The following is a 24,633-nucleotide window of genomic DNA, read 5'->3' on the forward strand; positions in this document are numbered from 1 at the left end:
CCACACCCCGCTGCAGTCCTGCTGTCTCTGAGCAGCCTCTCCTCCACACTCGGCACACGGCGAGGCCCGGCCTCCCTCTGCTGGCTGCTGCGGGATCCGTTGCCACACTACAGGGCTCAGGGTGGCTTCTGGCCCACAGCTGTGGTACAACAGCACCACGAGGTTAAAAGTGGTGCTCAGCGCTCCTGGCAGCACATTGCAGCTCCCCATCACCACCCAGCCCTGAGTTTGGAGGAAAGAATGGCAACCACACCCTGCAGCGAGAGCAGAACCACTTTATTCCCATAAAGCACGTGGAATGTTAGAGTTGGTGTGAGGGAGACGACAGGTCCAAAGCCTGTGGGGGCTATAAATAAAACAAAGCGAGAATGAAGGATGCAGAGCCCAGCTGCTTCCCGGGCTGTGCCCAAAGGACAAGAGGCCCCAGGCATGCAGCTGATGGCAGAAGGCTTTCAGCTCTTAACAGGTGTGGCCGCAGCCTTCATCGTCTTCTTCAGGTGATGGTAATTGGGCAGGATTTTCATCAGAAAGTCCAGCTGCAGCGTCTGGGGCTGCAAACAGAAGTGCTGTCAATGGGCAGCCACCAGGGGAACCTGGGGGCAGGGGGACAGCACCTACCTGCGGCCGCTCGGTCTGCACGCGGCGCAGGCAGTCAGCGCCATAGATGACAGTGTTCTCAGGGATCACCTCGTAGGTGTTGACGTTGCAGCAGGCCCCGATGATGCAGCCGCTCGTCAGGATCACGTTCCTGCCAACAAATGCTGTAAGGAGAGTCTCCGTGAGGGCCACCCTGATTAGAACCACGTGCTGCTGCTCTAACAGCAAAAACTGAGCAGAACAAAGACAGCCTGAGCTCACCTTTGGATTCAATCACGTTGTTATCTCCCACTTTCATTGCCTGTGAATCTACAGGTTATTGTCAAAGGAAAATCTTTTGGTTGAAAAGGTGTGCCCCAATGCCACTTTCAAACCAAAATCTGTCCCGTAAGCACCCCCAGGCTGCTCGTGCCTGGGCAACATCCACATGTTTCCCACAGCACAAGGATACAGCACCCAACCTCAAAGACATTGTTGGTGCCAATGATCATGGGCTTGGGCTCCACCTCCTCAGTTTCTGGCGTGATGTTTTCTGGGTACCTGGGAGATACGGGAACGTACTTTAGGTGTGAGCAGCGGCCGCCCTCAGAGCAGGACAGGAAGAGGGCAGCCCCGCACGCACCCGTTGATGATGAGCGCCTGCTCCTCTATCAGGTTGCCTTCCCCGATGACGATGGGCCCCGCCTCCGCAATGATCCTGGCCTTCGGGTGTATCACCGTCCTGGGCCCTGTGGGAAGTGCCCAGCGTCACCAAAGCCACCGACACGTACCCGGTGTGTGCCAAGGGCCGTCGGGTGCCATCCTTACCGATGGTGACATCCCCGCGGATCTCGCTCTCCACACACACCACGGCTCCCGGTGCGATCTTCACACTGCGGAGGGGCACACAGGTGAGCGGTACCGGGGGCACAGCGTGGGGCACAGACGGGGTCTGTGAGGAGAGCCTATGGGGCTACCGAGGGGGGCACGGGCACCGGTGTGCACGAGGGGCTGCCGGGGGACACGGGAGGCTGCTGGGAATAGAGGGGAGCGCTGCGGTGCACCGGGAAACTGATGTGGGGGCGGACGGCAGCGCGAGGGCACAGCGGGTTAAATGAAGGGACCACCGGGGCGGACATAGGAGCGGTGGGGACTGGCCGCGGGCAGACAGGGCCGCTGTGGCACACGGGGGGACCGCCGAGGCCTGGAAGAGGAGAGCGGCACCGCGGCCGGGGAGGTGACGGCTGGGGCCGGTGGGGCGCGCGGGAGGAGCGGCTACAAGAGGACGCGGGGCGGCAGCAGCCCCGGTCCGGCCTCACCTCTTGTGCGCCTTGTCCGCCATGACGCTGCCGGCTGCGCAGACGCCGGTCGCGCTGGGCGGGTCTGGCCCCGCTCCTCCCCGCAGTACGGCAGCGCTGTGGGTAACGGGCCGGTGCTGCGGGCGGGCTGTTCGCAGCGCTCACGTGCGCTGACCGTGGGGCTGGTGGCCGTGGGGTCCCTCCGCGGCCCGCCCGGCAGCCGCCATGCCCGTGTCCGAGCCCCGCACGAGAGACGGGAGGACGCCGGGGAACGGGAGGAGCCCGAAGTTGCGGATCCCAGGAGGAAGGTAGGAGCAGAAAAGTTTTGTCGGCCGATCGCGCGCTTCTGCCGTGGGTTTCCCCGTCGGTCCGGGCGCTCTTAGGACCCGGCTCCTCGCCCGAGCTTCCCCGCTGAGCCTCAAGGCCCCGGGCCCGGCCTGCTCGGCTCGGCTCGGCGGCGCACCTGGGCCGGGGAGGAATAGCACCGCTGTGCGCTCATGGATGCGGGGCGGGCAGAGCGGATGGGAGAGCGGGTGGGGATCGGGCGCACAGGAGAATGATTGATTGCACAGGAGAATGATTGCCTTGCCGGGGCTCGAACCCAGTGTAGGTGTCCTGTTTGGGGCTCCGTGTGGAGATGAGATCATTCGTCTTTATGGGGCACGAAATGAAACCCTTTGGGCTGGTTTTCAGACGGGAGGAATCGAGACTGAAGGCCCCTGTGGTTTGGGGATCAAACCCAGGCTCACTTGATGGGGTCTCAGAAAGGGGGACCGAGTTGTGCGTTCCTAGATTCAGAAAGCAGAGATGGACTGCTGTGTTTGTGGGGCTGGATGTAGGGTCTTGAAAGCAGATGAAATGCTGCATTTGGGACTCAGAATGAGGATGGATTTAGGACTCAGAGGCTGATGTGTGACTTTGGCACTTCAGTGCAGGCTCGCTGGGTGGCATAAAACAGGGATGAAACTTTGCATTGTGGGGGCTCAAAATCGGGCTCACTTGACCGCTACTGGAGCTCAAACTGTACGACTGCCATGCATTTGTCAGTCTTTGTAACAAGCTCGTTGTGCTCCTGTGGGAGCTTGAAAAGGGAGATGGATCCCTGTGTGTTTAAGCCCAAACATGGAGACCAGCCCCAGCTGCTTCTGGGGCCAAGCCTGGCTGTGTGCATGGAACAGCAGGGAGGGAAGTGGGGGCACAGGCCTGGTCATGATTTGAGAGTCTCTGTGTGAAATGTTTTGTTTTTCAAGCTCTTTTTTTCTAGCGTGTATACAATGTTTTCAGTACCGTAGTTGTTAGTCTCTGTTTGTAAATGAATAAGCTAGTATACTAATGGAGAATATCTGTATTAAAGTTGTGACACTGAGTTGTGGCTCAGCTGAAGTGCATCTACACCAATGCACGCAGCATGGGCAGCAAACAGGAGGAGCTGGAAGCCATTGTGTAGCAGGCAAACTATGACCTAGTTGCCATTACAGAAATGTGGTGGGATCACTCCCATGACTGAAGTGCTGCAGTGGATGGCTACAAGCTCTTCAGGAAGGATAGGCAAGGAAGGAGGAGTGGTGGTGTGGCTCTCTATGTTAGAGAGTACTTTGATGTTATTGAGCTTGTGGCTGGGGATGATAAGGTTGAATCTATGGGTAAGGATCAGGGGAAGGGCTGACATGGCAGATACCCTGGTGGGTGCTGCTACAGACTGCTGAACCAGGATGAAGATATAGAAGAGGTGTTCTAGGAGCAGCTGGCTGAAGTTGCATCACTGCCAGCCGTTGTCCTCACTGGGGACTTAAACTTCCATGATATGTGCTGGGAATACAACACAACACAGAAGCAGCAGTCTAGGAGGTCTCTAGGGTATACGGAGTATAACTTACTTCTGCAGCTGATGAGAGCCTACCGGGGAGCTGCCCTGCTAGACCTGCTGTTCACTAACAGAAAGTCTAGTGGGAGATGTGGAGGTTGGGAGCTGTCCTGGACAGAGTGACTATGAAATGGAATGGAAGAGTTCTTTATTCTTGGCAGAGAGGGGAGACAGGAGCCAGGAGAGGGGACAGCAAATCTGCTAACTTGGGCTTCTGTAGGGCGGACTTTGAATTGTTCAGGAGATTGGTCGGGAGGGTCCCTTGGGATTCAGTCTTGGAGGGTAAAGGGGTTCAGGAAGGCTGGTTGTTCCTGGAGAAGGAAGTCTTAAAGGCACAGGGACAGGCTGTCCCTCTGAGCTGCAAGAGGAGCCGGTGGAGAAAAAAAATGGCATGAACAAGCAGGGAGCTTTTCCTGAGGCTACGGGAGAAAAGGAGAATCTACCTCCTGTGGAAGAAAGGATGCCCAGGTGGCCAAGAGGGCCAGTGGCATCCTGTGTTGCATCAGAAACAGCGTTGCTAGCAGGAGCTGGGAAGTAATTGGGCCTCTGTACTCAGCAGTGGTGAGGCTTCACCTCAAAGTATTGTGTTCAGTTTTGGGTTCCTCACTGCAAGAAAGATGTCAAAGCCCTGAATGTGCCCAGAGAAGGGCAAGGAAACTGGTGAGGGGTCTGGAGCACAGGCCATGAGGAGCAGCTGAAGGAGCTGGGAATGTTCAGTGTGGAGGAGGCATAGGGGAGACCTCATTGCGGTCTATAACTACCTGAAGGGAGGTTGCAGTGTGCTGGGATTTGGCATCTTCTCTTGTGTAACAGTGATAGAACTAGAGGGAATGGCCTCTAGTTGTGCCAAGGGAGATTCAGGCTGAACATTAGGAACTACTAGTTTTCCAGAAGAGTGGTCAGGTGCTGGAATGGGCTGCCCAGGGAGGTGGTGCAGTCACCGACCCTGGAGGTGTTCAAGGAACATTTAGATGTTGTACTGAGGGACATGGTTTGGTGAGAACTATTGGTGGTAGGTGGAGGGTTGGACAGGATCTTGTAGGTCCTTTCCAGCTTTGGTGCCCTATGGTTCCTACAACCTCTCAAAAGCCCAGAAGCTGAACACCTAGTGCTTCTGTCTTGGAATTCCAATCTTTATCCAACACTGTCAGTAGTTATACTGAATATACAACTTTAGACTACAGTTTTCAGATGACAGTAATTGCTTTTTTACTTCCCAAGAGGCCCTTTTCTATGCCAAAACACAAGCACACGGTCTGATTTCTGACCTCCCTTCACTGTTTATGCAAGGCTTTGAATCTTTAATGGATACGTCAATATTTATAAAGTCATTATTCAATGTTTATACAGTGTTAAAGTATGTTATTAATATTCAGCACATGGCAGTGATTAATCCATGACCTGTCAGAAGGCCGGCAGGCTGTAAAATAAATAAATAAGATGTGCACATAGGTGTACATGTAAACATGCACATGTGTATGCAGACACACAGATAGACATGCCGAGACACACAGACGCACACATTCATGCACACAATGTGTACACTTTATATAGTATGTATGTTATATGATGAAAGGAGATGTCTCTATTACCCCAAAGTGCTGGCTATTGAAGGCAGTATGTAGTCATGATCATCTCTGTGCCTCAGTTTGTTATGGGAGGTGTTGTCACCAGACCCCTCCCAGCAGAGGGACTAATAGGTGATGCTGGGGTACTAAGTTGTCTTAGATGCTCATAGAGATGCTCATTTCAATTACTTTGCGTTACCTTTTTGGTGTTGCTATTTAAATAGGCATAAGTCATCAGCTCCTGGTGCTGCTCACCATGGCTGCTGACTGGCAGTGGTGTCCCAGAGAGCCTGGGAACCCCATCTCCCCACCCCATTATGGCAACCCCACAGCAGCCCCTCTGACAGAACTCATGTTGGGGAGCACTGTGGCCACGGCTGAGGGCTCCACACAGCTGTGGTTGGTGCTGGTTTGCATACCACTGTGCCACAGCCCAAGGAGAGCCTTGGGAGTCACCCCACCAGAACCCAAGGCCAGGGACCACTGCCACATGGAGATGTGGCTCTGCTGCTTTGGAGCACTAGGGGCTCCCACACTGCCACCAGGACCAGGCAGCAGGTAAAAAATAGTGTCTGAAAGCAGGGAGGCGCAGGGAAAGAACACTGCTGTCACACACTGGTAGGTTCATATTCAAACTTTACTCTGCAGCACAGTGAGGTGTGATAATTCATGTCCCTTAAATTGCCATAACTCCCCCAGAGAGCACCACTGTAGCAAAGGTCCCATAAGGCCACAGCCAAGCTGCCAGCACCACAAGGCTCAGGCAAAACAAACACCCTCAGGTCCCACGTCATCAAGCACTGAGGCTGCAGTTTTGATTTCTGTTGTGGTTTTGCCCCATTTGAAGAAGCAAATCAAGTCAATCTGCCTCTGATATTACATGAGGATATACTGCTTCTCTTGCTTTCTTCCCTAGGGAGGTGGCAAATTGCTCCCACATCCTGCTGGCACACACACAGTTGTGCTGTCCAGGCTCAACAACATGGATTCACAAACACGTTGAGTTTCCCAGAGGTTGCTAAAAGTGCTCCAAAGTCCTGCAGGAAACTGCGGTCTCCTCCTTGTGAGGGCTGAACCAGGCTCTGCCATAGGCCTGTAGCACCTTCCCCAGGGGATTTCTGCCCCCTGCAGCATATCCCCCTGCTCAGACATCAGATGGACCAGCTGTGTGTGATGCAGGAGCTCAGCTACAGGCAAAGCAGTAACAGCCTGGGCTGCTGCGCATCACACAAAGCCAGAGCACCATTTCTCATGAGATATAAAAATACCAGCATACTTTTACTTATCTTCTGGTTTCTGTTTCTGTGTTTGTTTGGTTTTTTTAAATCTTTTTACAAGTTATAAAAAGCTTTTACAAAACATTAAGTACATGCTCCATTAAACTTCTGTTCCGTCGTGCAAATTATTGTGGACTTTCACTTCTAAATTCACCTGCTTCACCTTTCTGCTTTTCACACTGGAAACGCCTCCTGTTTCCCTCAGTACATTGATGTTCCTCACGGTGCAGTACTGGCTGTTCACTGCCTTCTCTGTGCTCTTGGGCAGCTCCACCTTGGTGTTCAGAGGGTGTTCCTCTGGGGCAGCTCGAGCAGCCTCTCGTTTCCTCCGCAGCGTCCGGCACTTCCTGGTGACAAGGCAGACTCCCAGAAGCACCAGCACCAGCAGCATGACGGCAGCAAACGCGCTCCCGAGGGAAGCACCTGTCTGCGATAAGGAGGCTGCGATCACAGCTTCCTCCATCTCCAAGATCAGCGACTTCATGTTGGTGCCGTTCTTGACCTGATCGCCCTCGTTGTCATAGATTAAGGAGTCATCCAGCATCAGTCTCCCATTGCTGTCAATCAGGTCCCTGCGGCCACGCTTCAAGTGGTGAGTAAGAGATCGCTGAACACGGGGCCCTGCGATGCTCTCTGGGCCTATTATGTAGATAACCTGAAGGTACCACTGATGTCCAGCTTCCACCTGTGAGGAAGGGAAGACGTGCAAACAGCAAGTCAGATAAAATGATTTTGTTAAGTCAAGACAGAACTGGATGCATTTTTTTTACAGTTTTTTGAGTCATGCAGATATCAGCAGAAATATTCAGCATCAGTATCTGCACCAGTATTTATCACTAAGGTCAGTCTTCCTGTCTGCCTCTGGCAACTGTAATGATTAATTGAGAACATTGCCAACCTGTATTTTAACTCTTCACTGAGTGCTCTGAAAAGAATCCTGCCACCAGAGCAGATTCTTTATCTCCATCTTTCTGTGCAGGAGCTTGTTTCTAAACTGTTACCTTTGTTGATTTATGGTGTGATCCTTCGGAACAAGAAGTCACTTAAGCCCATGGAAGTTGCTGGGTTAAAAAGGGCCTCACTGGAGAGGGGTGTAAAAACTAGGAAATCGGGATCTACACAACTGCTCTCAATTGAGAGTCTCCTTTGCTCCCCTCCCACTGTGGCAACTCCTTCTGTTGTCTGCCTGGCTCCTTTAAGCTGTGTCCTAAAGCCTCTGAGCATGGAGGGGAATCACAGCCTGAGCTCTCCTGGCCCTGTCAGTGGGAAGGGATGTGGAATGCTCTGAGCTAGCTAATAGAGGAGTTAGTTCTGGTCTATGGGCATCACTTGGTACATACCTTGTAGAGAGCATCCACCTTGAGAGTAAATCCATCCACACCAGGCATGCTGCTTACTAAGTGAAACTCAGACAGCTCAGAGGCAAAGTGGGCATCAAAAGGCACATCGTGGAAATACTTGTCCGTGACTTCTGGTTGGTTTCGGTCCTGAAAATCAGAGCAAGAGTGCATTGCCATCAACACCGTGCACCTGAATAACCAGGTGACTTTCAAGAGCTGCTTCAGTGATACTGTGAAGGAAAGCAACACTCCCAAGTGCCTCTCTGCTTCCTTTTGCCGGAGCTGATGTTGCCTCTCCCCTGAGCTCATCTCACTTTATATCCCAAGGCTTCCTCCTCTCAAGTCATAGCGCTAAGGTTACCCTTGTCCTGTAAGTGCTAGTAAGGCGGCCAGTGAGGATGCTGGCAAATGTTAATTTGAAAGCATGTAATTAGAGCTGAGTGCACCTTGAGAATGTGCCATCACAATGAAGGGGGATGCTGTGCAGCTGGTAAATAGATCTCCCTTTGTATGCTGCTTGTTCTGTCAATTCTGAGCCACAGCACAGAGATCACGAGAATTTTTAAAAGCCTGGTACATGGAATGGAATGTTGTGCTTTTTTTTTTTGGGGGGGGGGGGGGGGGGGGGGGAAGGAGAACCGCATTTTTTTTTTTTCTTTAGACTAAGAAATACTCATGGATTAAGACTGAGGGAGATCTGGTCTTGTCTTTGCAGCTTGGACCTGTCTGCCTGGTACTTCCAAAAAGCCACAGCATTTAGCTTCTCATTCGTTGGTAGACAACCCTTTGTTTGCTGTAGGAAGAACAAATCCAAAGCAGATGCAGAGGACAGCACTGCAAGCAAATTATTTTGGTAAGAACCTCTTACAGTACTCCCTGATGTGCAGCTTCTCCCTGCAAGCAGGAGTGTCATTTAGTTCCCCACCTGTTAGGTTAGCAAAGGACCAAGAGACCAGACTTATTCAGACATGACTGCACATAATGCCCCACGTTATGGTTTTGTCCACAGCAGAAAACTTACCAAGAGGAGAAATCTGTGTTTCAGGTGCTTGTTGGGTTGAATACAGCCATACTGAGGCCCTTCGTTATAGACAGTTCCTGTTGGGTCAAAGAAGGGCACGTAGCCATCCTTGCCAGTGCACAGGTAGACTTTCTCCAGCTGCAGTTTGTAAGCAGCGTTTAGGTTTTGTTCAGGATTCCACAGCACGCGGCCATACAGGATTTGCCCTGAGGAGATGGGGAGGTTAAACTTTCTGAAGGACAGCAAGGAAGAGATAACAAAGAGTTCAGCAAGAGAACCACTGCTAGAACCACGCACCTCCAACTACAAGTGGCTGTGCTTTGTACATGTGCACAGAATACCCTGCCATGACAGAACACTCTGCCATGAGCACATCCTCATTATCTGGTCCTGACACTGTGGTGTTGTGATGTGCTCAAAGTACCACTTGTTGCTGTACAAGAGGCAAAGCCAAACCTGGTTTTACTCTTCTCTTTCAAAGATAACAGAGTTCTGAAAACAGAAATATTCAATACAAGAGGAACAGGCAAAGAAATCCTACCTTTTGAAAAAGCTCCTTTGTAATCCATTTCTGCCAGAGACATTTCGGACTTGGTGGGATCCATTAGAAACACCTTCTCGTTGTTACAGAGCTGAAACTCTGTGTTAAGGGAATAGACAACAGGAACTGGCCGGTTTGTCTGCTGGAAAGCAATCGGGATCAAAAATCTATATTGAGACAGAAAGGAAATGGGCAAGGATTAGTTTAGATGCATCTGAAGTTACGTGTTGGTGACACAGAGTTACATCTGCTTTGCTATTTTCTCATTCTGTTTTCATAGCCCAACAGACTGTACTACAGCGGTATTCAGCCTAAGCTTGCCTGTTGCCTCTCACCCTGCCCAGTTTTTAAGTAACAGAGTTGTGCCCCGCACAACCAGCTAAAGCTTTCTGACAGTAGGTTTTGGGTTTAATTCCATCAGGGGACAACTGAAGGTTACACAGGGTTCTGAAAGCCGGATGGCTGAGACAGCCCACAAGGGAGGTTACTGCCCTTCCCCTCCTGCCCCCGTGGTGCATTCCCTGCTTCTTGGCACCATGCAAACAACCCAAAACTGGGTTTAGGGGTGAAAATGGTGATTCCTTACCGCTCAGGAGCATGAGCTGTACAGGGCAGGGGCTTGTCTCCAGGCTCTACCCATGGCTGCGTAGGCTGCACAGTACAAGGAATTAAGAGGATTGTGTACTCCCCAGAGTAGTCCTTCCTGAGAACAGACAGGAGACGCCATCATCATCAATCCAAACTCCAGGCTGTTCCACCACCTGATGCATTTGCCTAACATCCATGTTTTCCAAATTAGTGGAGCAAGGAGGGTTCACAGCAGGACCTAACCCAAACCCTAGAAGCACCCATTCAGCAGGTACAGGAGCGATAAATTTGTTTGATGGTGTCTAATTTGACCCTCAGTGCAATGAACACAGGTGAAGGAAAAAACAGAAACAATAATAAAAAGGCAGCTTGAAGAGCTGAGCCTGTGGTCCTCACCTGTTATAAGAGCTGGTTGCCCTCCAGAGCTGGTAGGGAGAGTCAAAAGTCTGAGCGCTCCACAGCAGCTGCAGGTCAAATTCAATCCCTCCCAGATGGTCTGGAGTCATTAAAGATGACTTCACATCTGGCAAGCTGTGGTGCTCCATTACAAAGAGCCCTGTGGTGAGGGCACAGAGGTGACAGTAAGGCACTGGGAGATACCACAATGCACACAGCAGCACGGGGGAAGAGGGACCACAGTCTCTCATTAGGAGCAACCTTAGAACCTGCTCAGCACCTCAGCTATTGGTACCTCACATCCAAGCACAGATTTTAGCATCTTGTATTAGACTGGCTAGAGGTGGAGCCAAGCTTGGGTATTTCTGCAGCCTGCTACTCCCGGCAGTTTCCAGGCTGGCAGGGGATCCCCCTGTTGCCATGGCTTGTCACTGTGCTGCTCCACTTTCTTGTTGTAGGGAAAGGGTGGTGGTGCAGTTATGTGAGACAGCAGCAGAGGACACGGAGCTGCCATGCCTTGGTGAGGTCAAGGGAAAATGGAGAAGGCACTCTCACAGACACCTGAAGTTAATCTAATAGAAATAATTATATCCAAACCAGAAAGGGCTTTTGAGGGCACTAGCTCAATCACTGACATTAGGCATAAAGTTTGTAAAGTTAAAAGTGAAAAATGTGAAGTATTTCTAAGCTGAGAGGCTAGTAAAAGGAAGAACAAATTGGCTCTTGGGAAGAAATATTCTGATCGTGAACACTGACCGTAGTCATAGCTTGTTTTACTACCTGTGCTTTCAGAACCAGGCTGCATTCTCATGGTGCTCTCTTTTCTTCATCAGGACTAATATTCATTCTCACCTCTGAACTTGGCCTGGGTCTTGAACTCTATAACCAGTCGACCATCCTCACGGATGTAGATCCTGATTATCTGCAGCCGGGCTGAGAGGACGCTGTCTGTCTGAATCCCTGTGTGGTACAGCAAGAGCAGAGTCAGTGGGGAGGACAAAGGAGCACAGCAGACCTCAAGTGGTGTCGGTCAGCTCTAGGTAGCTCCAGAAGCATCTTGAGAGAGCTCCAAGAAGGCACAGTTTGCCTGAGATCATCCTCCAGGTGAGTCAGCTGTACACTTCCAGATACAGTAGGAAAGAAAAACAAATGAGCTGGAAATAGAAGATTCACAGGCAAAGGATAAACCATAAATATACACAGTGATGTTAGGTCTTGGATGTCACCAGCAGCAGAGGACAGGCTCGGTATGGGACCCACCACTGGCAGTACTGTGGTTATGATGCGGAAAAGTCAACCTGTGAGAGCCAGGAGGCTGAGGATCACAACTGCAGCTCCCACATGAAAATCAGTGGAAAGCATTGGAGAAAACATGCCATATGTCCCATGGGGAGCAACCTCTGCCTGGCTGCAGAGGCTCCAGGGAACACAGAGCTCTTGTCCTGCAGCATCTCAGTGACGACTTCCCATTAACAGATGCTGGGGAAACGACAACTCCTTTACTAAGCTTTCATAAATGCAAGCACAACTGGACTGATGCTGCATGCTACCCAGACTCGGAACTACAGTGACAGTGCAGAAACTAAGAAAAAGGGAAAACTGAGAGGAAAACAATAGTGCTGCACACTGTCAGGTGCCTTGGACGTACCTGTTCTCCAGAGAACAGTGTCGTAGAAAAAGGAGAACTCCATCTCTGTGTGGTGCTCAAGGGAAGCCCAACCTCTTGGTGCTGTCACATAAATGTAGGACACATAGAGGGGGACGTGGACTGTTAGGAAGGACTGAGCAGAGTCCCGGACCTGTCAACAGAACCCAAGTAGGTGATTATGCACTGTCTCAAAGGAGAGACGCTGGCCTGGACTTGCAGCACCCTCTTGTTTACATTCTGCTTCGCAAATGAGGAAAAAAAGCCAAAATGTCTGCAACAAAAGACTCCTACTTGGTAGAGGTGAGATGAGACCAAGCACACTGGTATAGGGAGAGGCAAATCTTTTTCCCTTGCTTTTAATGCCTGAACTATTTGCTGCAGGAATAAAACATCTGCATCCACATTACAGACTGGAGCCTAATGGGATGAGATACAAACACACAGGGGATGGCAGCATGGAGCCCCGCATACCATGTACCTCTGTATCTTCCTTGGTACCCCTGTGTCACACAAACTCTGTGGCGCAGATGCAGCCAGACTGGGGAATGTTACTCTCACACAGTAGGAATGTTTTTTAAAAGCTTTATGAATCTGAGTGTTTTCCAGGCTGCTCCCACTAACTGAACAACCATCAAGCAAGCACTGTTACTTCACTACTGAGAGCAGAATTTCACAAGGGGCTCAACAAAGCTCCTGGGTTCTCTGCTCCTACTGTGGACCCAAAGTTAAGCAGGACCTTCTGACTGTGGGAACCCTCACAGGCTTCTAGAAAGAGGAAGAAAGCTTGAGTCCAGGATCAGCTAGAAGTCTATGCATCAGCTTTTTTGTAGACACCCCCTCCAATGCGTGGATTTGAATATCTGCAATGGACATGAAATTAAAATGCCTACAGTGTTTCTGGGAAATTAGAGGCATGCAAGTTGTTCCAGAGTCACTACAATGCATTACATTTGCATTAAAAACAATAAATTTATTTGCAAAAAATTTATCACTAGATGGTAATTTGTAAAATAATAAGAAACTGCTGGGGAAGAAGTACATGCAGCTTTGACTGAAGTGCCTTCGTTTGAAATAAGAGCAAGTGCTTAAGCACACTGCTGTCCTTAATGCACCTAACAAAGGGAGCTGTGGTCACAGCTTTACCCTGAAAAGAGTTTCCAATTCCATGAATTAAAATGAAGCAATTCTGCTTTCTCAGAACTGCTCTAAGAGCACTTGAAACACCACAGGTCTTTGGCTCTGAATGCAGCATTTATCATCTGTGGGGCATAGCTGTACTGCGCCAGCCCACAGAGAGCGCAGGGAGCCATTCCAGACTGGTTGGTGCCAGTCTCCACATACTACGTTACACAGTTGCTCGGTTTAAGGAGCTTCTCTGGATTTGTGTAAATAACTGGAGCTATAAAAGGGAAGTTAAAATATTCCAGACCAACAGGAATTAAAATAGATTGTGTTGGCCATAACGCCCTGACTGGAAATTCAACACAAGAATCTAATGCAGATGAGACTCATTTGAGTGAGATGGACATTTACAATCTGTCCATGAGAGGGCAGTGAAACACATCTTTGTCATGAAAGCTGCTATTTTACTAGAGAGCATTTCTGGCTTTTGCTGTGATGGTAATTAATTAAGGAATTACTTAACATTTTCAATGGCTTCTCTCCACTGAACACAGTCTCTGCTCTGTTCTTTGCTCATTCCCATGGGTGAAGAATATGGTAACAGTTGTAAAAGAATACAATGCAGATCTCCATGTTTTGTATTTCTAGGATATCCTTATGTTAAGAAAAAAGCACTCTAAAGAGTAAAAGAATAAAGCTTGTGTTATCCCAATCAAAATAAATGAATTATGTGTATTTCACAAATACTGTGTTTCTCTTGTTGAAGGAGGAAAAACACATGCAGATATTCATGAACACACAGTAGAGTTCTGCCAGAGAATTGACAAAGATCTGGATGACACGAAGAGTTGGGGGATGTGCCATCTTACCTGGAAGTCAGCTGTTACAGAGCCCCCACAGACATCAATTAATTCAGTCATGTCATAATAGGCATCAAAGGTCCATATGCAGCTCTTCAGATTGAGGTGCTTGTACAGCTGGATTGTCTTTGGCTCTCTCACTGAGGGGTCAAACTGGTAAGGGCGGTCATAGCCAGGACCGAGGACAATGCTGTCATATGTCACTTCATCAAGGAATCCTGCCTCTGGGAGTAAGAGATACCAGGACACTGATTGCTTCAGATCTTAAAGAGTTTGGGCTGTGCACTCAAGTCCCATTTATATTCTCAAGTCATGTCAGTGATTTTTAGTACACCGAGGACTTAATGTCTCCTCTCCATCATCCTAGAGGTCAAACTGAACATACACAGACCTTCAAGGGTGAAAACATTACAGGAATGTGCTAACAACCTTAAAAAGCAAGCTTAGAAACCAATTAATTAAAGAGTGAAGTTAAATTTTAAGCTTAAAGGTAGAGAGCAGCTTGAGCGTGAAATGAAGAGTGAAATGCAACAAGCCTTTGCCCTCCATAGAGCAACCATAGGCCACATTACCCCAAATGTCAGAGACATAAACTGTGTATGTTTTCAGGCTCTGGCATTTGCCGTAGCAATGACCTTGCTCTTGCTGCTGCTTTCTGCCAAACTGCAGAGCTCAGTGACACAGACTTCACGTGGATCCCTCTCTATCCACATAGATGTCACAGAGACAGGTTTGAAAAGCAGAACATCAGCAATGTGATGTGAACATACAGCCTCTTCAAGCAGCAATGCTGCTCAGTCCTGTTATAAATGTTCCTGTGTGGTACCTTGTTTTCAACAGAGCAACTCCATTACAACAGAGCTTCATTGCTGTTAGCACAGGAAGGATATATATTACAGGAATTATTATTTCCATAATGTCAACTGAGCCCAAAGGAAGACAGAGCCTGCTGCGCGTTATTTTTTCTGGTTTCTCAGTACTCCCCAGTTGTACAAATAAAAGCTGGCTTTAAAGGTTACCTGAGATGCCTTTAAGGTCTCTGATGGTGACCAGGTTCGAGCAGACGTGTTGGTGCCTGTAGATAGACTCAGAGAGCAGGAAATGCAGATTGTGCAGGGGCAGGGTGGAGATGAGGGGCAGCATACCATCCTGGTGGGGGATCTGCACCGAGATGTGGATTCTGGAACAAAGAGTGGATGAGAAGCAGAAAAAGCAGTGCTAGCAGGCATGGGAGCCCCCTGCCACACAGCAGTGCGGAGCAGACATGGTAAGCCTGGCAGCGGCTACTCTCAAGCCAGCTCTGTCACACCAAAAGGCCTGGTGAAAGACTGTGCTCTTCTCCGGGTTTATACCTGTTGGGATGCTCCTTGTGTTTGACATCCAGGTACTTCAGAGTGGCAACAAACGACTGTGCCTGGAAGCCTCGAGCTGTCCCTGCAACCACAGGGGTGTGACAGATGGCACTGTCTGTCCCTATAGTAACTGCGTTGCTCCTCAATGGGGTGCCCACATGGCCAGCCTTGTCCACAGCCTTGGCCACACAGCGCACGTGGAACCGCCGGCTGAAATAAATGCTGTCCAGCACCTGCAGGGAGCAAAGAGAGAGCAATGTGCTCCTGGGTCAAATGCACCAGCACCGTGACATCTCTCCAGGTGGCAATAACAGTTTGTTCTGGAGCTGTGAAGCAGCACAGAGGTGAGACAGACAACTGCATGCAGGCAAAATAGGAGCATGTGCATGCCAGTGTCTGCCTGCCCAGTTGAGGCTGCAGCTGTGAAAGATGCCTGAATATGCTGGGTGTTTTACAGCTGCGTAAGTCTGCCCATACATCTGTTGGAAAGGGAAGAAGGAACCTCCATCAACCCCCTGCCTCCAGTCATTTTTTCAAATGTCTGAGTATTCATAGCTGCTTCCTGCATCAGCAGAAGTAATGCTTTCAGCAGGCTCAGTGAAACACTGCTACATTTTCTGAAGCCAAAAGAAAAATATTTTTCTAAAGAACTCAGGAGAATCCCCAGAGGAAAACAGTAATTCTGCTTGTGGGGCAGGACATGAACTGTCCAGGGACAGAAAGGTCTCAGGCCACACATAGAGCAAAGCAGTAAAATGAGTGCCTGAACTAACAAAGGCCAAACTAACAGCGATGCCTTTCCTTCAGCTTGAGCAGGATGGGAAGAAAGCAGACAACCCTGCAGGCAAAAGCTGGTGCTCCAGATCACATCAGAGCACTGAGCTCCCTCTCAAACACAGCTGACTTTTCAAGCACTGGACTTCACAGGTGAGCGATCACACAACACACAGACTGACAGTGCTGTTCTAAGCTCTCTGCTGACTTACACTACATGCTTTGGTAGCCTGGCCATGCCGGTACCTAGCCATAATACCTTATGGTTGACGCTGGTGAATGGTGTGTTGTCAGTGATGGTTTCAAAAGGCGACCTGGCCCCATTCCCATCTGTGGGGGTTGCTACTTCCCAGCTGAACTGTATGGAAGACTGGTTGATCCCAGCCTCGCTGCAGCGCTCCTTCATGACCATGAACTTGGGGAAGTGAGGGTCACAGGGAGTGACACAGATGAGCGGATAGCCTGGAGAAGGGGATTTCTTAGCACTATTCTTGGTTGCTGCTTCCACACGGTCATAATCAGCCAGGGAGACAACCTGTACAGATGCAAGATAGGAGCATTCACCTGGGTCTGATGGGAGGAACACGACAGGCAATCCTTCCCACTCACTCTGAGCCTGCTGCATCATTGCAGCTCTTAATGTTTTGTATAGAAACTGTACAAGAATTTGAGTCTGTACTTGAAGGGCACTAAATCACATTCATTGCAATGGGCAACTCACCAGGGGAGGTGCTGGCAGAATCAGGCTGCCTGCTGCCTCCTGATCCAAAATAGTCACTGTTGCAGTGCTGGTATCTCCAAGAACAGCTTCCACTGGGTCATCTGGACCCAGCACCAGAGAAAAGGACTCGTGCCACTCCCGGTCTTCGTTGGACATAATCTCCACCTTAAACATGATGTGGTCCACACCTGTAAGAGTAAAAGCAAGAGAAACTGAGAGAATTCATCATTGGATATTGCTCTGAAGCTCTCATAAGGAAAAGCAGAGCTGATCTATGCCGTGGCCACCGAAATACAATGATAAAATACACGTTATAATTTTTATTAAGAACTCTATCTATGACAACTGATCTGATTGATCAAGTGACAAATTTACTAGCAGCTGCTATCTGAGGATTAATAATGCCTGTCCTATATCCTATATTAGCTGTCTGTAGTAAATGTATATCATCCGAAGAATATCCCAGCTCTGCAGTGAGCATCTCTACTCTCTCTCATACCAGCAGGCAGAACTGTTTTGTGACAGCTTTTGTCTCAGCAACATGGTCTGTGCTCTCTGAGGATTCAGAAAGATCCCTGCTGAACCTCCAAGGACCACACTGCCAGATATGGGTGCTTCTGCTACAGAGGACTGTTCTGAGGGCTCTTCATCCAACAAATGAGCCTTTTTGTAACACAAAACTACAGCTGCAGCAGCTCACAGGGCTGCAGCCTGGGAGAATCACACGTTTAAAAATATCACATTTTTAGTTCTCATGTAGTACATTTGAAATACATCACTAGGAGAAAAACAAAACAAAAGGAAAAAAAAAACAACCCAGAAAACCACAAACAAAACAAACCAAGTGATAGAATGAATACAAGAGAAAACAAGGCAAGATGTGAGATGGCCTTTCCTTTTTTTTTATGTACTGTTAATTCCAGCAAGCAGAAATCTCAGTCATCTGTCTGTCTCCTTAAGCATGTACAGCCTGCTCACTAAAGGGCTCCCCACCTCCAGGATTTCATTCCCTCTTTCTCATTGCCCTCCTGCTTGGACAGCAGCTGAGCACTTTGCATTTTGAGCAGAGAGCATTGATGCTCAAAGAAGCCACTGCTCTTTGGGGTCAAACACCCCAGTGTTTGATTAAGACAGCGAGGGGAGTGGAGAAATGATAGAATCATAGAAAACTAAGGTTGGAAAAGAATGACGTGTTACATTTGTTGTAAGTAAAGGGGAAAGTTTTACATCCCACTTGTATCATGCTGAAGAACTGCGTGTCCTCTCCCACACATCCTTTGAAGAAGTTAAGAACAAATTCCAAATCAAATCTAGACCCCTGAATGTAAAGGTCTATTATCTCTTCTTACAGTTCATGCAGTTCACTTCAGTGGGAGCAGTTAAACTGGTGTTGTGTTGCAAGTCTAATACAAGAAGTCTTTGTCCAAATCTGATGTTTCCTTTCAGTGCTCCTTCCTAATACACACTACATGTCCCTGGTGACACTGCCAGCTCCAACCTCCTCTACAAGGACTCTTTACCTGGGCTGAATTTGAGCACTCGACTCTTGGGGTAGTAATCCACTCCGGCCTGAGCTGAGCCATCACGAGTGCTGCAGCGCACTTTGGAGGTCCTGTTCTGATCCCCTCTCCGGACCACTTTGATATTTAAAGCAGCGACGCCCTCCGGTCCAGGTGGCTCTCGTACTTGGTACGCAGCTTCTTCAAACTCAATGGTGGGTGCTATAAAGAAACAGCGGTGAAGAAAAAAAACCTGCATTTGGGCAGCAGTTGTTTACAGATGAAATAAACATACCCAGCAACTGGACTGAGCTAAGCCCAGCTCCTTTTAGATTGTATCTACATGGCTTCAGAGCAGGGACCTCCTCAAAGCGGAGCCAAAGCTGCAGCTGTAAGAGTTGGATGTGAACTAAGGCAAGGTTTCTATGCTTTGGGCTTCAGAGGATGGCACACAGATCATACGCTCCTGCCTTCCATCGAACCACGTGCACTCAATTCATTCCATGCAGTGGCGCTTTGGCCTCCATTCCACATCACACCTGGGGGTCCTGCCATCCCCCTCTTTTCCCTGTGGATCTCTCCAGGCTGAGACACTGGAGAAAAGGCAGTGTCTCCCAGGAGAAGCACAGCTGTGATCTATACAATTGCAGGGGCATGGGACAGTCTCAAATTGGGTGTGAGTTGATCCCTCCCATACAATTAGACCAGTGCACAAAGCCCCCACACCAGTGACCACATGCCAGTCCAGCATACAAGTCTGTAGTTCTCCAGCACACAAACTGGTATTTCCATAAGAAGCAACAACATAGATCTGCTGGAACCATATGACTGAAGGTGTTCATGTAATTAGAGAATGAGCCTGATGAGACTGTGTTGATGGCCTTGGAATTGCACCCTACACCACAGCTCCCGCATTCTTGCTGAGCCTACTTCTCTTACCATCTTCATCGTTGGTGATGGTCACAGTTGCCGTGTCTATATTCCCAATCCTAGCTCCACTCCAATGGTTTCCAAGCGGGCTACCAAGATAGACATGGAACTGCTCCTCTGGTTCAAAGGCAGAGTCATCATTGATGTAAACACTGCAGTTTTTCACCTAAAGCCAAGTGAAGAGGAGATAATAGAAGACACTGATAAATTCCCTGAAGCCACTGGAAGATTGCCCCGTTTCCTCACTGTCTGGATTTAATGTCTGAGTACTGTCAAGTCTTGGAAGAAGCACCCTTCTATTTTTAAGGCTGCTCTGTGTGGAGAAACACAATTACATGATAAGACAGTACAGAAAACATCCACTTCCACAAATCCATCCTTGTTTGCTACAACAGTCCTGAGTCTGATTGACAGAGGATTTGCATTTCACATCTTAACCAGTTTTGTTACAAAACAAAGACGTTCATTCAGAGACAAGTCATATTTCCAGAACCAGAAGGATTTGTGACCTCAGGCATCTACAGACCAGTTCTGACAGCCACCGTCTGCTCCCTCCAACAATGCAGAGTTAAGGAGGAGATCTGCACCACTCCTCTCAGTGGTTCCTCACTCTCTCTCCCTGTAAGCCAGGTTCAGCTCACCTTCTCCCCTTTCAAGAAAGTGATGCGGGACCCGTCTGCATTCCTCCTCTCTGCAAAGTCCTCCATGACCTCTGCTGTCTGGCTCTGGGTGTAGCACCTCACAGAAGACTCGTAGCTCAGGTCGCCGGTGCGGAAAATGGGGATGTGTAGCACACCTTCCTTTTCCCTCACTGTGAACACATCCTTGGTGAACTGCATGCTTGGTACTAGAGGAAGCAAAAAAAGAAAGTCAGGCAACACTGAAATCCCAGAGTGACGAGTCAGTTCCACAGTGCCAGGAAGTGATCGAGGCATAGACACCCTTGGAGAACTGCTGCACAGTCTGACAGACAAATAATGAAATGGCAGCTTTATTATGCATCAGTAAAGGATTTCATTTCAAATCAGCAAGTGGTCATGACTGCTGTCTGCCCTCCTAAGAGCACAGGGCTGGCTGGTCCCACAGCACTTCAGAAAAAAGGTACCCCTACTCATTGCCTTTCAGTCATTTATTTTGGTGGCTCCTGAAACCTGCTTCTTTCCTAATGCTGCAGTGCTGTTCCAATGTGCTGAAGAGCAGGACAGGGCTGGCAGTGCAGGGGTTGTGTTTGTGGGGCACGTGAAGAAGGGATTACATGAGGACTCAGTACTGAAATGTGTGCTGGGTCTCAAAGCATTATCCTGCTGTCTATGGACGGACAAAGAAGGGAGAGCTATAGCAGCAGAAAGGACTACTACAATATACAGTGTGTGCTGTCCTTAAAGAAGCAAACATTAGATGAACAGAAATAGAACAAGAGAGGAATGAAGAGAAACTGCTGTTTCTACTCTCCTGTTTGAAAAAGGAGATGAAACATCCTCACATGGTTAAGAGAGACTTCAGTCCACAGAAAGCATGAAAGAGGATGGAGCTCTGCACAGAGGAGCATGGCTGAAAGTGACTGAATGCTACAGCAGAATTCGTGTTCTGCACTTCTGAAATCTCCAAGCTCATGTGGGCAGTGATGCATGGACAGAAATGGCATCCAAATGAAAGGACAAGATCCCAGGAAAACAGGTTAAATCAGACCTAGGAGTAACCTTACTTGGACTAGCTTCTTGCTGCATGCAGGTGTTAAGTAAGAGGTGTTAAGTAGATGGACCTGACAGAGCTGTGGTAGAAAACTTACCATCTTGGATGATGTCATTAATGGCCACAATTGCTTGGAAGGGCTTTATCAGCTCAGCTCCATGGGGTGAGCTGAGATAAACAACAAATGTCTCCAGCCCTTCTATCACTGGGTACTGAGCATCATCCAGGATTGTCAGAGTGCAGAACTAGAAGGAAAGCAGAAGTCCCACTTTTAAAAATGTGAAGCTGTCATCCTTTCTGGCACTTAATTTTGGCTTTAGACAGCCAAAAACATGTCAGGCCTCTTCTAACACTGCTAATGCAACAAAGTTCTAGATAAACTGAACATCAGTTCAGAGAAAAGGCAACAGACAACCTAGGAGAGGTGGCCTGACTATCTTTTTCAGCTGGAGTGCTAATCTGATGGGAATCTGCTTAGCAGTTACATGTGCAGTTCTCAGGTGGCCTCCAGAGGATTTTCAAAATGGTCAAATGGCAAATTCAGTGTGCACATACATGAGAGAGAAGCAGCATCCTCAGACAGAGCACACGCATCAGGAGACTAAATGGCTCCTCACCTCTTCTGTCTTGCCAGGCCGGAACTCTATTTTTCTGGAGCTGGGGACGTAATCAACTCCTGGGCTGGCAGATGGAGGGTCTGATGCCCTCGTGGCACACCACACTGAGGTGGGGGTTGAAAGATCAGGTCCGTGCCGGAGGACTGGAATTTCAATGTTTCCTGCATCATGAGAGAGAACCAAGATCAGAAAGCAGGCTCATATAACAAAAAACATTCCTCAACCTTCAGCGGGCTCTTCTTCTATCATTGCTGCCCCTCGTGGCACACAGGCTGTTGCAGAGAACAACTCTCAGTCCTCCCCATTCAGGGCAGGAAGGAAACATTACAACCTTCCACAGATGTTATACAATGCTGCTCCTGTGCTGCAAATCATTTCTGACACCTCATCCCAGTGAAAGCCCCTGCCACTCTTCACCTGCAGCCTCACTGACGGTGAACGTGGCATTTCCCAGGAACACTGTGGAGGCATCATTGGGACCACCAATGAAGACGCTGGCTGAAGCCCGGCTGCCAATGCGTGCGTTTTCCGAAGCATCGGCCAATACTATCTCAAACTCCTCTTCTTCTTCATATTCGCTGTCATCAATCAGCATGACATCACATGTCGACATGGTAACACCTGGTCCAAAAACTATGCGGCTGTCATCTGTCATCCCTCGGGACTTGAAGTCGGAGCCAGACTCCAGCATATAAAGGCTGCTTCCCTTGGCTGATTTGGGGACAGTGTAGCAGACAGCAGACACAGTGCTGCCAGCATCTCCTAAAACACAACAGAAAAAAACGAAACTTTATGGAAATACTCTATTTGCTAGAGGAAATCAGATGTTGTTGACTTGAATAATAAAGCAGCATTCACTACAGAAAGTATAAAGAACACCATCCCCGCTCCTGAACTTGCACCAAAGCTGCCTAAGACCTCACTTCCAGGCACACTCCCAATCTGAACTCCTGGTTACTATGACCAGGAAATAGATGGCTCTTTGGCTCTTGCCTATGAAAGAACATAGGGCACATTGATAGCGTCCACACAAAACATGGTATCTAGACCACAGAGAAGTGGTAAGTAAATACAAGAGTATGCTTCTGCTCATGCTGAGAGGAGAGATGGATTCAAATGCAGGGAGCTTTTACTTGCTTGGTGAAACTTAAAAGCAGAGCTGGGGAATAAAAAAAAGTAAGCCACCTCTTGTATGTTGTTTCTTGTCTTCTGAGCTGTACCACAAAGCTACTTCACAGCCTGTCTGTAGGTGCCTCATGTCTCCCTGTCCCCTCATGGCTATCATCTCCAGGGCTCCTCATCCACCTTCTGGCAGGGTGGGTTCAGAATCAACCCACCTTTCCTTTCAACAGGCGCAGAGAGAAACCCAGCGCTTTCACTGATGTGGTACGTCTTCCTGTCAAACTGCAGCATGGGCTCATCCTCAGTGTCAGTGATGGTGACTGTGGCCTGGGTGACGTTCCCCAGCAGAGCATAGGCTGGCATGCTGAGCTCCACAGTGAAGCTCTCAGTGCTCTCAAAGACGTCGTCATCATTAATGACGATGGTGCAGGCCTTGGTGTCTTCCCGCGCCTCAAACTGCACCTGGAAGGCAGCAAGTCATCTGCAGGAGTCCAAAACTTTCCTGCCCCTTCTGCCTTACCCTTGCCTCAGGTACACATGCAGTGCATGCAGCACAACACACCAACCTTAGCCAAGGATAAGTGACTAGCAGAGGTCAAAGGCAGCACCAAACACAGTGTGTAGGCAGGCCCCCAGGCCTCCTGCTCTCAGTCATGCTTTTGGACTTCTGCATGACTGTAAGTGCAATTCCTATCCAGGCAAGCCTGTAACATTTGTGATCTGCCAAAACACTACTGCAAAGTATACCTGCCAACATAAAATCCTGATGAAAAAGGGACCCTTGGCTGAAAACACACAGCACACAATCTTTTAATAAAGAAATAGAGTCCCCTTCATGTTTTTATCAGATCTACTGGGAATCTTAAAATCAAAAGGACCATGAACTTCACCAAGCCACAGAGGTCCCATGGATGAGCATTTTGTGAACTTTACTCATGGCCACATAAGTTACTTAAACTGAAAGAAGTATTGCTGAAATATGCTCAAAGTTATGGCAGCACTTCCATGCTGGGGAACAGGTGAAAACATAACCCAACTCACAAGCTTAGCTGTGATAAATAGAAGTAAGCTGCTGCTCTCTGCCCTCTGGCTTTCACTGTCATTCCAGTGACAGTATGTACAGACAAAATGTTGACTTGGTTCTTCCCCTCCTCACCCCCCATCCCCAGCCTACCTGCCCTGCGTACTCCACATAGTCCTGCTCTCCAGACTGTGAACTGGAGCTGGAAGTGGCAGTTCCCTGCTCTGTGCGGCACAAGACGATGGCATACTGGTTGAGGTTACCAATCCGCCGCACGGTGACGCTCACAGAGCCAGCGCTCTCACTGACGTTGTAGCTGGAAATGTATTGAGCAGAGACAAACAACAGGCACTACTTAAATGCACAAGCTGAGGGCACTGGCATCCTACAGGAACACGGACAAGACGTTCAGGCTGGTGAGCATACTAAGTGTTTATACTGACACTAGCAAACTCAAGCTGACTGTTGTTTGTCCACAAGAAAATCCACAGGATGCGAACTACCAGGGACTTGGGCAGATGTCAGCTATTCAGCAACACTGCTTCATGATGTAACCCAGCAAGTCCCTCTCCTCATTGAAACACATGGTTGGCTCCCCCAGCACATCTACAAATCAGCAGCACGACTGCTGTGTGTGGTGCCATAACAAGTCCTCAGTCCTTACCAGGCATCAGGAAGCAGGCATAACTGATGATAACTGCCCCAGAATTCTATTCTCATATTGTGGTTCCATCACATATTAGAGTTCAGCCTGCCCCAACCCACATAAGACCCGATCTGTTAGCAGAATGCTTTAAGCCTTGTGC

The 24,633-nt window shown here is 48.9% G+C and overlaps 2 protein-coding genes and 1 long non-coding RNA gene across 5 annotated transcripts in view; 1 reads left to right on the forward strand and 2 right to left on the reverse strand.

Annotated features, from left to right (window-relative positions):
* Nucleotides 1-255: 255 nt before the first annotated feature.
* DCTN6 (dynactin subunit 6) lies at nucleotides 256-2,002 on the reverse strand. Its single transcript, XM_015861200.2, has 7 exons — nucleotides 1,896-2,002; nucleotides 1,405-1,469; nucleotides 1,220-1,325; nucleotides 1,049-1,137; nucleotides 859-906; nucleotides 619-761; nucleotides 256-551 (listed from the first exon to the last, which is right to left on the reverse strand). The coding sequence occupies exons 1-7, from the start codon at nucleotides 1,916-1,918 to the stop codon at nucleotides 453-455; spliced, it is 573 nt and encodes a 190-aa protein (XP_015716686.1). The 5' UTR covers nucleotides 1,919-2,002; the 3' UTR covers nucleotides 256-452.
* LOC107313185 lies at nucleotides 1,404-13,983 on the forward strand. The gene is made up of 4 exons (XR_001554860.2): nucleotides 1,404-1,487; nucleotides 6,918-7,175; nucleotides 8,639-8,776; nucleotides 11,303-13,983. It is a non-coding gene; the product is annotated as an uncharacterized LOC107313185 (long non-coding RNA).
* The window catches only part of FRAS1 (Fraser extracellular matrix complex subunit 1), a 152,127-nt gene continuing 133,419 nt past the window's right edge, over nucleotides 5,926-24,633 (reverse strand). For 2 of the 3 annotated variants that reach the window (XM_015861187.2, XM_015861186.1), the window contains exons 52-72: nucleotides 23,981-24,143; nucleotides 23,022-23,268; nucleotides 22,102-22,446; nucleotides 21,685-21,845; nucleotides 21,165-21,312; nucleotides 20,017-20,222; nucleotides 19,385-19,541; nucleotides 18,467-18,667; nucleotides 16,947-17,134; nucleotides 16,485-16,760; nucleotides 15,452-15,684; nucleotides 15,119-15,279; nucleotides 14,109-14,323; nucleotides 12,118-12,268; nucleotides 11,322-11,429; nucleotides 10,470-10,629; nucleotides 10,072-10,188; nucleotides 9,486-9,652; nucleotides 8,945-9,150; nucleotides 7,924-8,070; nucleotides 6,684-7,268 (exon numbers count right to left, since the gene is read on the reverse strand). In XM_015861187.2, coding sequence (XP_015716673.1) covers nucleotides 6,684-7,268; nucleotides 7,924-8,070; nucleotides 8,945-9,150; nucleotides 9,486-9,652; nucleotides 10,072-10,188; nucleotides 10,470-10,629; nucleotides 11,322-11,429; nucleotides 12,118-12,268; nucleotides 14,109-14,323; nucleotides 15,119-15,279; nucleotides 15,452-15,684; nucleotides 16,485-16,760; nucleotides 16,947-17,134; nucleotides 18,467-18,667; nucleotides 19,385-19,541; nucleotides 20,017-20,222; nucleotides 21,165-21,312; nucleotides 21,685-21,845; nucleotides 22,102-22,446; nucleotides 23,022-23,268; nucleotides 23,981-24,143 — 4,342 coding nt within the window. Of the gene's footprint in view, nucleotides 7,269-7,923; nucleotides 8,071-8,944; nucleotides 9,151-9,485; nucleotides 9,653-10,071; nucleotides 10,189-10,469; nucleotides 10,630-11,321; nucleotides 11,430-12,117; nucleotides 12,269-14,108; nucleotides 14,324-15,118; nucleotides 15,280-15,451; nucleotides 15,685-16,484; nucleotides 16,761-16,946; nucleotides 17,135-18,466; nucleotides 18,668-19,384; nucleotides 19,542-20,016; nucleotides 20,223-21,164; nucleotides 21,313-21,684; nucleotides 21,846-22,101; nucleotides 22,447-23,021; nucleotides 23,269-23,980; nucleotides 24,144-24,633 lie in introns of all 3 variants that reach the window. The other variant, XM_015861184.2, reaches the window with a different exon arrangement.

Source organism: Coturnix japonica, chromosome 4, assembly GCF_001577835.2.
Source record: "Coturnix japonica isolate 7356 chromosome 4, Coturnix japonica 2.1, whole genome shotgun sequence".
In the NCBI taxonomy this organism is placed as follows: domain Eukaryota; kingdom Metazoa; phylum Chordata; class Aves; order Galliformes; family Phasianidae; genus Coturnix; species Coturnix japonica.

What these genes read in the sequence shown, in the direction of transcription:
- DCTN6 (XM_015861200.2), bottom strand. Translation starts at nt 1,918, where the DNA reads ATGGCGGACAAGGCGCACAAGAG. An exon ending in GCGGACAAGGCGCACAAGAG is followed by an intron (nt 1,470 to 1,895) that starts GTGAGGCCGGAC and finishes GCCCCTCCGCAG; the next exon opens with TGTGAAGATCGCACCGGGAG. An exon ending in CCGCGGGGATGTCACCATCG is followed by an intron (nt 1,326 to 1,404) that starts GTAAGGATGGCA and finishes CACTTCCCACAG; the next exon opens with GGCCCAGGACGGTGATACAC.